This window comes from Mustela lutreola, chromosome 6, assembly GCF_030435805.1.
Source record: "Mustela lutreola isolate mMusLut2 chromosome 6, mMusLut2.pri, whole genome shotgun sequence".
NCBI lineage: Eukaryota > Metazoa > Chordata > Mammalia > Carnivora > Mustelidae > Mustela > Mustela lutreola.
In genome coordinates this window covers 100,637,179-100,650,713 of record NC_081295.1, presented here as the reverse complement: position 1 = coordinate 100,650,713, position 13,535 = coordinate 100,637,179, and the positions used below count along the sequence as shown (strand labels likewise).

Genomic DNA, 13,535 nt, shown 5'->3' with positions numbered 1-13,535 from the left:
ATACTTCCCTATCATTTATGCATTTTCCCATACCCTCGCCAACATTTGGCATCATTTTTTTTTAATCTTGACAAGTTCATAGGTCAAAAAGTTTCCATTAACATTTCTGTGAATGCTGATGATGCTAAAATTTTTTCACATCAATAATCATTTCTATTTTTTCTTCTCTGAATCACTTATTGCTTATTGTGATGGGTTCTTTGCTTCAATTTTTGTACTTTTCTCCAGTGGAAACCTCTTTTTCTTCATCATTGGGAAGTATTTCAAGTAGAATGAAGTGAGACCTCCTTAATCTGTAATGTTCTAAGTGTCCTCTGGCCCTCAGGGTGTCTCTACCTTCTTGAAGATCAGAAATCTAATTTTCACATAGACAAACCTATCAACTGTTTTTTTTAAATTTTTATTTATTTATTTTTTTTAAGACTTCTTTCCACTTTCAAGTTTGGAAATGCCTTCTCCATTTTGAAATCCGATGGCCAACTACGTTTTATTCTTGTATTTTTAGGTTTTACCTTACCCCTTTTAGCAATAATCCATTTTAGAATATGATGGAAGTTTACACTAAACTGTAATAAGACAGAAAGCTATCCATAAAACGAATTCTCTCTCTGAAAATCAAAATACTTATGGGTAATTAACATTTACAGAGTGCCTGTTTAAAAACAAAAACAGGATTTGATGAATGATCTGTAAATCCTATCTTTTGACTGCATAAGTGTGATGAAGTCAAGATCACTTTCATTTTGACTTAATGGAGACAAAAGACTAGACTCTAAACTTGGACACATGCTCAATTTCTTCCAACCAGAAACTCTTTAAATGGTGCAGACTGTTCAAAGGTAAGATTTGGCTGGGGAATGTTATGAAGTTGCTGGCTCTCCTTCCTCATACCCACAATCACATATAAACCAACTCCCTGTCTGTCCACGCATCACACAACACGATCTCTTTTTAATTCTTCCCTCCACCAAAAACATGTGTTTTTTAGGGAGCCTTCTTTCCCCCAGAAGCATACACACTTACACGACAGGATGAGAAATAAAAGACACAATTAAGTTGCTTGAAAAATCAGAAGCATGCCACATGTAGCAAATAAAGCAAATCTAGCCTTTCCATTAGAGAGAGAATTATGCTGACAAACTGGAGTTCAGTGAAGACAGATGAGCTGCCACGTTATGCCTTTTGGAATTTCTGAATAACTTAAAATGTAATTCACAGAAAAGCATTCTTTTGGGAGAGAACAATCTGAACAAATCTGACAACTGACAAACACATAACAAAATAAGGTTCCAGGCCATGCGGTCATTTAAAAGAAAACAAAAACAAAACTGTGTTTAAAGAAAAATGTCCAATATTTTACAATGAGGAGCACACAAAGCAGTCAGTTGATTTGAAATCTTCATGCATTTAAGAAGCAAAATGGAAGTTAGAGATGCAACTATGGTCTGAACAATACTTACAAGATAACAAGTTTACCCGACTTTCCTAAATTTCCAAGCAGCTAACAATTAAGAAAACAAGAGACATTCATTGATTTGCAAATGTTTACTACAAATAACACCACAAAACACAAACAGAATCTATAATTGTGACCCACACAGTACATTTTCCCTCATTTGGGAGAAACAAACAAACAAACAAAAACAAATAAATGTTGCCAGAGATTAAGGGGCCGTGCTCTAAAACATGATATACACTAGCATCAAATTAAAGAAAGACAAAAAGTAGAACTACATGGCATACAGGACCAATCGCAACTAATACAACTGTGGTTTGGGGGCATATATATTGAATCGGTCAGCATTTTGGTTTAGATATGTCATGCATGCCACTTGTTCAAGAGAGAGTAGTAGAGTTTTGCAAGTGCAGAATCTAATCACGGAAAGTACAGGATATGATCAAATGGTATCAAGCTTGGAGGCAGAGCAAGTGCACACACACATAGTCCCTAGGCCCAGCCCCGCTCCCCGATTCCACACACACGCACACACATGCACGCGTGCACGTGGTTAGGGGCCTACCACACTCACGCACTGCACAGAGACTCATGGCACAGCTGTCAACATGACACACTTCACTGTCAGGTGGCCTGCAGTGGTCCAGCTGCTCAGCCCTGATGGTCAACGGCAAGCACTCAGCAGCTGTTTCTACGGGTTCACCACTGTAACCCACAGCAGAATTAGGGGCATGGGCTCAGTGCATTTTCCTACACCTGGGAGGTGAATGTGCATGAGTAGCAATGAAGGTATGCTAGAAGAGAGCCAGTTCCTAAAAACCTCAACTCTCTCTGCTTCCTCTCCCAGCTACAGGAAAGGGCACAGACTTTATTCAGTTATCAGACTCTACATGCCAGAAAACTAATCACAATTTCAAGGAGAGCACAATTTCAAGTTCGTGACAGCGAACTAAAATGCATTAAAGCTAGAACTACTTTCATACCATGTCCACTTCCCACATCATAAAATGCCATTCTAATAAATTTACACAGACACACAACACATGGTGGGTATATCCCTCCAAAGCCTGAATACAAGTTTCATTCTCTTAAAATGTGAAGAGGGCAGATGCTCACATGAGGACAGATGCTAACATGATGGCAGTAATTTTACACAAAATGTTAACGTTGTGCTTAGGATGTATTCCTTTGCAAGAGAATCAAAAGAGGGGTATGGGCAACTGTGTGGGGAAACTTCCTGGGAGATGGACATTCAACTCCCAAGTGCTCTCTTCAGCACTAACCTTGAAAATGTTCCTGAAATGTATTAATTTTCTAACATGTCCAAACGAAAGACTGTCTGACCTCTCTTTACCATCTTAAGGTCCTATCTTACCTCAGGGCCACATGTGGAAAGGCTGGACTGTGTCCGTATGCCCTGAGTGGCCATGCTTTCCTTGGCCTGTGGAACAATAGTGAGCAGGCTGTCGGGGGACACATCTCTGCAGCCCATTCTACCAACTGCTAGCTATGTGAGGCCTGCTAAGGAAGGCTTTCCACCAGCCTTTGCTTTTTCATCTGTAAAATGAGGAACTCTCACTTACAACCTCAAAAGCTGTTGTGAGGATTCATGGAGTTAACAAACACGACAGCACCGAGTACGGGACGTGGCGTCTAGAAAAAAAGTAAGAAATCTTTTCTACTTCTCTGTGCATGTGTCTACCTGTCCAGTCTGCTACCCATTCAACAAGAATAAAATCAATATTCAGAATATCAGCCCTGTGTTTTGGTTTATCACTGTGAGACCAGAACCACAATGTTCTGATTCGCAGAATCTCTTACTTGTGTCCCAGTTTAGCAGAGGTGTACTGAAGTCTTTCTGTGGGGAACAGTTTTATTTAAGTGCCAGTGCTCAGAGTAAGGGTGGGTCAGAATATGGTCACATTTATGATAAATACCCTCCCTTGCTTCCTTTCAGGAATGTTGGCTGTCTTGCCCGGGCAGAAGACTGGAAGACGGTGGGTGTAGTGTCATGATGAGGGGAGAGAAAGAGAAGCCAAGCAAAGCTCAGACACCCTGGGAAGGGCCCTAGGAAAACAAGAACCCGCAAGTTCTGGCTGGTGGGATGGTAGATTTGAAATTATCCCAAGAAAAATAAAACAAAATAATAAAAAAATAAACAAATAAAATTATCCCAAGAGAAACATTGGAAAGGGTCAAAACAGAGAAAGGAAGGACACTGAGCCTGGCCAGGGATCCCATCACACGATATCATACCTTTTCATGTGAGGCCTAACAAAGGGGGTGGGGCTCACTGACATTCGATGGGGATAAGAAAGGCAGCTGAACTGAGTTTCAGGCTAATGGTTAACAAAAAAATCAACTACCTATCTCCTGGTTCCCCTAGTTATAAATAGAAGGTAAGCCTTTTGTTAAATATCACACATGAGTCTTTGTTTCATCTGCTCTGGGTCCCCTTGTTTTCAGCAATTCCCTTGCCAGGACTGAAGTGCCTCTACATCTGTACAACTAGTCCCCACAAAGCCTGGTGACGGGCTCTTCTCTTGGTTGGATCGTTGACAGAGAAAAAAAAATCCTAAGAATCTGGCTATAGCTTCCCATTCACCTCCCTCCACATGAATGCCTTTGTGAAGAGTTCGTTCGCTCTCTCCCGGAAATGAACACTGCTCGGTATCAATCTCTGTCCAAGAAAAGGGTTGCATCAAGATCCACTTTTATAATTCCATTGGCTTAGGAAGCAGTTTAATTTCACATTAAACTCAATTAGACCCAACGTTATCCGCTTCGTCTGCTAAACCCCCAAGTTACCTATTGCTTTCGATGGTTCTCTGTATGGCAAAGCCAGAAATGTCAAATATCTCCCATCTCCCACTTCAAATCCTATCAACTCACCTTTCTCAAATGCTCATAGTCATCTGGACTCGTCTACCCTTTTTAAAGTCACTGCTGATGGTTCTTTGATATAATTCCTCCAACCATCTATATGCTCACTAATGAGAGTACATAACATTTAAAAAGCACCACATTAAGTCTTTTAAAATGTGTGACACTTTGATCCCCTGTGTGCTATTATTTCTGTATAATCATTATTGTTTTTTTAAAGCACATACCTCTTTTGGTAAAGACACTAATTTATTTCTGTCTGCATTCAAGTTGCTCAACTTCTTAAGTTTTCCAATGCTCTTAGGTAAAGTCTGTTAAAACAATATTTTAATTATTAATTTAATACATTTTTTAACATGACTCACAGTAAAACAGATATTAAATCCTTTCAGGGATTTAAAGAATATACTCTCATCCACTAAGAGACATAATTGTTCTTTCTGAATATCGGATAGGTCAAAGCTCACTTGGAAGATGTAAAATTAAATATTCTATATTTTTGTTAAAACTAGAGTATGTTTCACTGAAATGGAGTCAAAGGCATGGGCCTGGAAACAGAGAAACACCTAGTAAAGAGGTACAACCTAAGTAAGAATTTGAACCTCAAAATTCATCATTCATTGCCTGCACTTTTGAGAACCACACTGGGAGAATGGCTTGGATGACCTAAAAGCCAAAGGGCTGGGAGAACCGGAATCCAAAGTGGGGTGCTGTGAAGCCGGCAGAAGGGTAGGTGGCATGGAAACAGGAGCAAGGCAAGCAGGGCTGGGGGGGTCGGGTACGCAAAGCACTCTAGGAACCAGGTCGGACTCTGGTGGCGGGGAGAGTTTCAACACTCTGCTAGAAGCCAGGCGTGAATGTTAGTTTACCTCTGTAATGATAAATATCTGTAAGCCTAAAACCATAAACTAGCATCAGAAGATTTGGGTACTTCCACAATACCGACCAGAGGAGGATGCCCACACTGCCCGAGGAGAGATGTGGCTTGGCTCCTGCACCAGCTCTGTGTCCTACCCACTCGTGCTATTTTTCTGCTCTTTCCACCTAAAGAGCCTTGCTTATTGTTTTTATAAAGAAAGAAGAAAAGAGAAGAGGAAAAGGAGTAGGGAGAGTAAGGTAGGAAACAGAGTGACAAAATGAAAGAGCAAGGTAGGAATGTAAGCTGAAGCAAACATAGTTGCTACAAGACAAGGAAGAGAGGATACAGTGATCAGTGAGGGCCTGAGGAAAGCAGAGAAAGCAGCAGGAAGGGAGGAGCAACAGAGATCCACTGTCATCCTGCTCATCCAGATCCCCCCAGCACCACGACCAGGTGGCTGACACCAAAGCTTTGCCCTTGGGAGGATGGGGAAGTCCAGCCCAAGAGTGGACACTTGCAGCCACTGCCACCCCCAATTTCCAGGGTGGGGTAAGATCTCAGTTCCACGCTCAGCCCCCAAACAGTACTCATTCCCCTGCCCCTATTCCCACCAAGGCTTTTCTCAGCCAAACACCACTTTCTCCCCTTCTCTCTCTTTCCATCTGCTCGAAGAACCCTAGGAAGGTTGCCCCCGGTGGACCTCGGACACCAGGGTGGAGGCATCAGCACAACCACTGATGGGCTTACCCCTACCCCTCACTGGACACCTCTGTCAGTGGAGCCTAACTACCATTCTCTTCACTGAAGCAGGTTAAAAGCCAGTTGTCTTTATGCCCTGCATTTGCTTTGAAGTCCCTTTTTAGATGTAAGAAATAAGAAAATTTCCACACAGTCCACCCCAATTATGAGTAAGTAGAACCTACCCTGATAAGTCTTTCTGATAGAGAAACCACACAACACATATCCATTTGAATGTGCACCCCACACTCACCAGGAGCCGGTTTTCTGTAAGAACTAATTCAGTGAGGCTTTCACAGTCCCCAACTGCTTCAGGCAGCTGTGTGAGTCTGTTCTGATCCACCTTTAAGATCGACAATTTCTTTAGTTTTCCTGTAAAAGCATTATTTCAGCTCATTAGTTACAACTGTCTTCCTAATCATTATTTGGTATCTCTTATCTGCTGTTCTTTTTGTTTTAAATAGTTACTTTTTTTTCCCCTCACCCAGCTTTTCACATTATGAAACCACATCTTTCTCATTTAGATCACTAAAGGTGGAGAGTTAGTTTTATTGGAACATCAAAAACAGCTAGCAATCAGAAAAAAAATCATTTTAAAAGTCACTACATAAAAAATTGTATCAAAGCCAGAAACTTTATAGAAAAACAAATAACTAGCTCTTGACAGATCTTTAAGGACAGGAAATGTTTCATGTACAAAGGAGAGAGACTTTCATCTTACTCCAAGAAGCATCCTCACTGAAAACAAAAAATAAAGTGTGGTTTATTTTATCACCTGGAGTGAAAGTGGCTTGGTGAAGACTTCTGAAATGAATGGCTCTAGAGATACAGAATAAAATCGAAACCTTTGAAATGCCACATGAAGTACTGAGTGTATTTCACTCAGGGCAGAAAGGGTAGATTTTCTGGTGGTCCCCGCAGGCCATGGAAAACAGGAATGGGGTGAGCACAGCTTCCTCAATGTCCCCACTGAGTGAAGAAAATCTCCAGTCATTTGGATTCTCATTTTCAACCATAATTCAAGGAATAATCCTACAAAACAGATAGCCTTCAATATCTACTGAGAGAGGCTGGCATGGGGACACTGTCCCCAGGAAAATCAGAAAATGGCTTCTATCTTAAAAGAAATGTAAAGCTGAAGAAAAAATGTTGAAAAAATTAACTTGCTTTGTGTGTTTTCACACAGCAGGGCAGGAGAACTAACAGAGTCATAAGTTCTTTGTTTAGCATAGTCAATAACCTACTAACACTGTTTCCAGAGAGCTTCCACCTGTCCTCACCGGCAGGAGAGGCCTTCTCCACAGGGCAGGGCACACTGAATTGAATCGAAAGATCTCCGTGCCACCGAGGAGTCTCCTTAACAATATTACTGGCAGGGCACCCGGGTGGCTCAGTGGGTTAAGCCTCTGCCTTCGGCTCAGGTCATGATCTCAGGGTCCTGGGACTGAGCCCGCATGGGGGCTCTCTGCTCAGCGGGGAGCCTGCTTCCCCCTCTCTCTCTGTCTGCTGCTCTGCCTACTTGTGATCTCTCCCTGTCAAATGAATAAATAAAATCTTAAAAACAAAACAAAACAAAAACAAAATGGTATTACTGGCAAGTGGTGTTGCCGCCTCTCCCTGAACACTTCAATTTACAGGGAGCTCATCCCTTCACTAAGCAGCCCAGACTAATTTGTAACCAATATTTCATTTATATCCTTCCCCTATAGCTGTCTGAACTAGAAGATGCAGTAACAAATTGACTTCTCTTCTATAGGACGGCCTCTCAAATGCTTGAGGTCAGCCATTTCACACTTCCTACTTCCTATGCCTAGCAACAAAATGTCCCCAGTTGCTACAACTGTTTTTGGATACCAAGTATCATTCTCACCGACCATCTCTACCTGGACTCAAAATCCCCATCAATTTTCCACCCAGGCCGAACCAAAAGACAACGTCTGTGTTCCTCCCCAGTTGTTATGATCAGATACTGCTTTCATCTTGACCAAACACCAGAAAGGAAGTGGTTCTCTGTCCTAGAGCTTCTTCAGCTACTGAAAATCCTTCAGAAACCTGCTTTGATATTTTGAATAAAAGCTAAACAAAGGTCAAAGACAGCAACACTTTGTTAACTATGTGGTTAAACATAGTTTCTTACAACCTCTAAGTGGCTTCGCAATGGTGGAGCTCTCGGTCCACGTCTGTTTATACCTTCGGAGTTTATTTTCTCACACAGGACTGAATGCCTTTAGGATAAAGGAAATGTCTGAACTAACTGATTTTAAAGGAAATGACAGACAATGGCTAAAGGAAAAGACTATTCTCGACGTATGAGAAAAGGATCAACTCAAACACACCATTCCTCCCTAGGTCATGTGGTGAGGTCAGAGTCACTTTCTCATTAACTACTTAGGATGCTCACATAAAAATTTCAGAGTTTTATTTTTGAGACTGTTCCCATGCCTGAAACTTATCTATTATTCAGACTAATCTCTACTGAAAACAATGGAGACAAGATACGGAAGAGACAGAGGAGTCAACACTTAGAAGTAATCATACCTATAACTGCTACCGGAACCAGGATGACAGAAATACTTGCCTATCAAGAAACTTCAAGTGCATTAAATGTTCTCTGCATTCCTTCTTTAAGAACAAATAAATGAGACTAAAGGAGCCACATCGCCAGCCTCTGAGGGTGGTGACCAAAGGATCAGAGTGATCTCCAAAGGCCTGAAACAACAGCCAGCACCTTTAGTAGGGAATTACTTTCCGTACTTACCGATGCCATCTGGAATCACTTCTAGTAAGTTCTGGGAAATGACTAAATCCGTTAATGAAGTCAGGCCACTGATTTCTTCAGGAAGTCTTTCCAACCTATTTTCAGAGACATCTAAGCACAGTAGGTTCTTCAGATTTCCTATTTCCTACATCAGTGACACAAAAAAGAGATTCATGCTTCAACCTGCCACAGTACAGAGGAATTTCTTACAGTGATTTTTCACAGTCAAATCCCAAAGTTGTCCCGAGGATGTTTCTTTAGAGTTTATCTATATGAGAAGGCTGGAGTAAATTTCCAGACCCCTTTCCAATGAAAACGGGAAGCTGTAAAAATCACAGACACGGCTCTGGGAGGGATGCCAAGCCCTCCAACTTCAGGCAGGCAAGGAATCATTCTCACGTAACAGATGAAGAGACTGGCACCAAGAGAACAAATGACTCTATGGTTACATAATTTTAAAAAAGGGAGTCTCGAATCCAGTTCCTCAGGTTTTGGAATCAATCACTTCAATAAGCAACTCATACTTCAGGGTGACCCTGAGATTTTCTGTTAAGAAACAATCTGTAGGGCGCCTGGGTGGCTCAGTGGGTTAATCCTCTGCCTTTGGCTCAGGTCATGATCTCAGAGTCCTGGGATTGAGTCCTGCATCGGGCTCTCTGCTCGGCAGGGAGGCTGCTTCCTCCTCTCTCTCTCTGCCTGCCTCTCTGCCTACTTGTGATCTCTGTCTGTCAAATAAATAAATAAAATCTTTAAAAAAAAAAAAAGAAAGAAACCATCTGTACACACACACACATACACACACACACACACTCTCTCTCTTTCTCTCTCTCTCTCTCTTCTCCCATCATGCCCCAGAGCTGGTGTATTACTTTCCTAATAACCCCGTGGTATTTTATTCCCCATCCTGTGACTCCGAAAATAATGAGAATTCTCCCAACCAGGATTTCTCCTAATTTCCTAGAGAAATCTAGATATTAATCAGACCTTCACCACATCAGTTGCTAATCTGTCTCCTTTCTCCAAATGCAGCCAAGACCTCAGAAAGAGACTGCAATTATCTCCTTCCTTCCCTTGGCTGTGAGTGAGGTCCTCATACTTTCAGTGCTGTAACTACATCCAAAACATGCTACGAGTGCTTCGTCCTGGAGTTCGACCTCCTGCATCAACACGGCCTTCCTCACCTACAGCACACGGCACCATCACACCTGCTTCAGCCCACTGAGCAGACACCTGACCATCTGATCTGCTTTAAACTAGGGGCACCTAGGCCATCAGAAAATACACCCGGACTTTAAAGACTGGCTATAAGGTATATCAAAGAATGAAATTCAGGAATAGTTAGAGAAAAATTGAGTAAGAGGAAAACGCTTGTTTTTTTAATTGCTGGGTTTGTTGGCTTATGTTTCTTTCTTTACCAGAAGGCAAGTCTGCTTACAAAAGGACTCCACGAGATGACTATGTACCTAGAAGTCTGTGCAGACTCTAATTCATTTGGAACACGGTTCTCACATTTGATAGGAGTTGGAAAAACCTTAACACTATGACAAAACAGCTAAAACATAAGCAGTATTTGCAAAAATCGTGACATAAAAGCTTTTAACATTTCTTTTACATCAACTATTACAGAACAGAATGTGGTCACAATCATCCCAAAGCACTTGGCACATCACAGACTGTCAGAAATGGACACCATCTAAGACTCAGGAGTCCTCACAATTTACAAAGTTGCTGGGCTTGAAGTAAGCCACATGGGGAGCAAGGATGAAATAAAATACAGACTTCACCAACTAAAGGATGTATTTTCTATCTTTAGAAATTGTGGGTTGAGGCTTTCAATTTTTCTGTGGCAATGTAGCATGATGAATGCTTAATATATGTTACCAAATGTGCTTTTTCAACCAATGTTTTTGGTTTCAAGATCCCCATTATAGAAAATTTCACATAGTAGCAGGGAATACATGAGTGGTGCCTGTGGTTGTTTTATAATTTGGGGGAAACAATGTAAAATCACCACTTACCTGAGGTAATTCTGATAGCTGATTTCCATCCAACCAGAGATCCTTTAGATGTAAGAGAGCTCCAATTGATTCTGGCTAAAACAACAAAAAACAATGCTATGGTAACAAAGTTCCAATGTTGAGTCTTCCACTAAGAAAGAATCCCAATTCAACAGTTAATAAATGGGTACTATAGAGGATGTCTGTTGGGACTTTTCCAATACAAGTCCCCCATCCTAAAAGCACTCCCAGTGCTCTCCAAGCATGCTGGTGATTTCCATTTATGCCCGTCATCTCTAGTCCTGACCCCCCCCACCCCTACATCATAATTCTTAACATGTATGAACTGAAGCATATTCTCTCATGTTGCCAAGCTATATCTGTGAAAATACACCCCTACAGATTTCCCCTAAAATACCACATAGGGACAAAATTAAATCTAAATCTCTTCGATACAGACTTACCAAATTATATATTTCATTGTTTCCTAAATCAAGTTCTTCTAGTCTCCGCAGTTGGGTAAGAGAACTATTAAAATAAAGAAGAAGAAGGAACTCTTAGAGAGTACTTAGAAATGCTGAGCAACATGGTATTCCTCACTTGGATTCATTTCCAAAAACATTCAAACTGCATGGTTCTAAGAATTACCAAGTAAAAACTATTAAGGGAAGGCTGGCATCTCCCAAACTTTCCAAAAGACACAGAATCTCTTTTTGACAAAGTACTATAGTACTTATTATTTTTTTTTTTAATACTTGAAGAAATTCATGTAGTACAAAATCCCCTCTTGTTTTGCCCAGAGACTCACTCAGGAAGATATGTAAGAAGATTCTCTCTCAGTTCCAGGGAAGCCAGGTTATAAAGACTAGAAATGAACAAGAGGAAAAAAATATAAGGAAAATTCCTGAGATTCTTCTTCCCATTCTCCCCTTCATAATATACTCCACAAATAGCAATTCTTAATAAAACCTCATCACTTCCTCCCAGGAGAAAAATATGTATAACCACTACCCCTATCCTCATTAAAAACAACATACTATCTACCTCCTCAGTTTTAATATTAAAATAAAAAGAGAAGCATCATCAATGTAAAGCACCCTTATTTAAATACTTGTACAGTTGATATGTGAAAATAAGTCAGTAGTCCTTAAAGACAAACTACTGCTTGGAACCAAGATAGAAGCCAACTGTATGCTTCCAAACTTTAGAATGTCAAATATGTGCAGGTACCATAAAAAACAGTAATGCCTTTAATCTCACAAAGATCACAGCTCTTCTTCCAAACACCAGTGAGAGACCAACCATGTTTGATAGTAGGCATCTCAGTCCAGAGGGTCCACATGCTATACCTAAGATCACAAATTCTAGGGATGCCTGGGTGGCTCAGTTGTTAAGTGTCTGCCTTCGGCTCAGGTCATGATCCCAGAGTCCTGGGATGGAGTCCTGCATCAGACTCCCTGCTCAGTGGGGCTTCTGTTTCTCCCTCTGCCTCTGTCCCCCCCTGTTCCTTGCTCATGTTCCCTGGCTCTCTCTCGCTCTCTCTCTCTCCCAAAAACACATAAAATCTTAAAAAAAAAAAAAAAAAAAAAAGACCACAAATTCGCAGAGTACCTGGAAGCAACAGTATGGAAATAATGGCCATTTAAATGCATTAAGGACACCTCACGTGGTGCCCAGAACACAAGACCGATTCAATAAATGGGAGCGGTAATGTTTGTTTCATTCCTATGGAACTCTACAGTAGCATGCTTTTCTGCAGATTCTGTTGTCTCTCAGGTGTAATCCATGCCTACCAGGAGCACAATGAAAGGAGACAGATGTTTTCCCAGGACACTAATGATCTGGGTGGAAGCTTCATATGCAGTGGCGGCTCTGCCTCACCAGAAACCTCATATGCCCAGGGGACGTCAGCACGGGCACGCATTACTGATTCGGAAGGTAACAGATTCATCTATTACTCCACCAGGTGCTGTACTAAGCTCTGCACCAATCCCAAACTCAAGGTTTTGCTTGTATCACCACAGTAATGTTCAAATTTGGAGGATTTTTACCATGTAAGCACACAGAACACAAGGAGTCAAACATTATCCCAACACTCTAATCTGCCTTAATCTTCCATTCTCCTTCCAACATAAAAGCCAGAACCAAAGCTGGTTTCATAACATCAGAAAATGTAAATCTAATTTGCACAAACAATATATATACACATGTGAAGACTGTTTCCTGGAAAATGTATCTTAACTTGATGAAATGTACAAATTCTGCATCTCCTCCAATTTTAGAAAACAATACTTCTCACAATTAAGGCAGAAGCAAACAAAACTCTTCAGAACATATTTTTTTAAAAAAACAAAATCCCTGCTAACAATTATGAATTTAATGCTGACATTCTTAAGAAAAAAGGAAGGCCAAAGTTGCAGCAATGTAGCTCTACCTTGGGTGTGTCATGCATTCATACAGAAGACAGAAGAATGGGAAGGAGAGGGAGGTGAGAAGGAATTACCTGGCGTCTATTTCAAAAAGCAACCTGTACACGAGGGTGACAAGTAAACACTGCACTGCTTTGCTTTCAGCTTTGGTGTAAACCCTGGCCAGTTTCACTGGGGAGGTAGTAACCTTTAGCTATTTTCACATTCGTATTTTAACAATCACTGATGAAATTGTAATTTTATCTGTTCAACATTCATTGCTTTCACATCAATTTTGACGCATGAAAGGCACACACTAATAAAAGAAGGAAAAAGTCCTTGCTTCACAAACCTTACTGGCAGGCATCACTGAATGCCCTCTTTAAAAGTGGTCTTCCTGGGGTGCCTAGGTGGCTCAGTCATTCATGATCCCAGG

The 13,535-nt window shown here is 41.1% G+C and overlaps 1 protein-coding gene across 1 annotated transcript in view; it reads right to left on the bottom strand.

The window, feature by feature from the left end:
- Positions 1-13,535, bottom strand: part of LRRC1 (leucine rich repeat containing 1) — a 129,877-nt gene that overhangs the window by 15,778 nt on the left and 100,564 nt on the right. Inside the window, exons 5-10 of the mRNA XM_059178279.1 lie at positions 11,500-11,556; positions 11,156-11,219; positions 10,713-10,787; positions 8,695-8,839; positions 6,190-6,308; positions 4,567-4,650 (exon numbers count right to left, since the gene is read on the bottom strand). Of these exons, the coding sequence (XP_059034262.1) occupies positions 4,567-4,650; positions 6,190-6,308; positions 8,695-8,839; positions 10,713-10,787; positions 11,156-11,219; positions 11,500-11,556 (544 nt within the window). The remainder of the gene's footprint in view (positions 1-4,566; positions 4,651-6,189; positions 6,309-8,694; positions 8,840-10,712; positions 10,788-11,155; positions 11,220-11,499; positions 11,557-13,535) is intronic.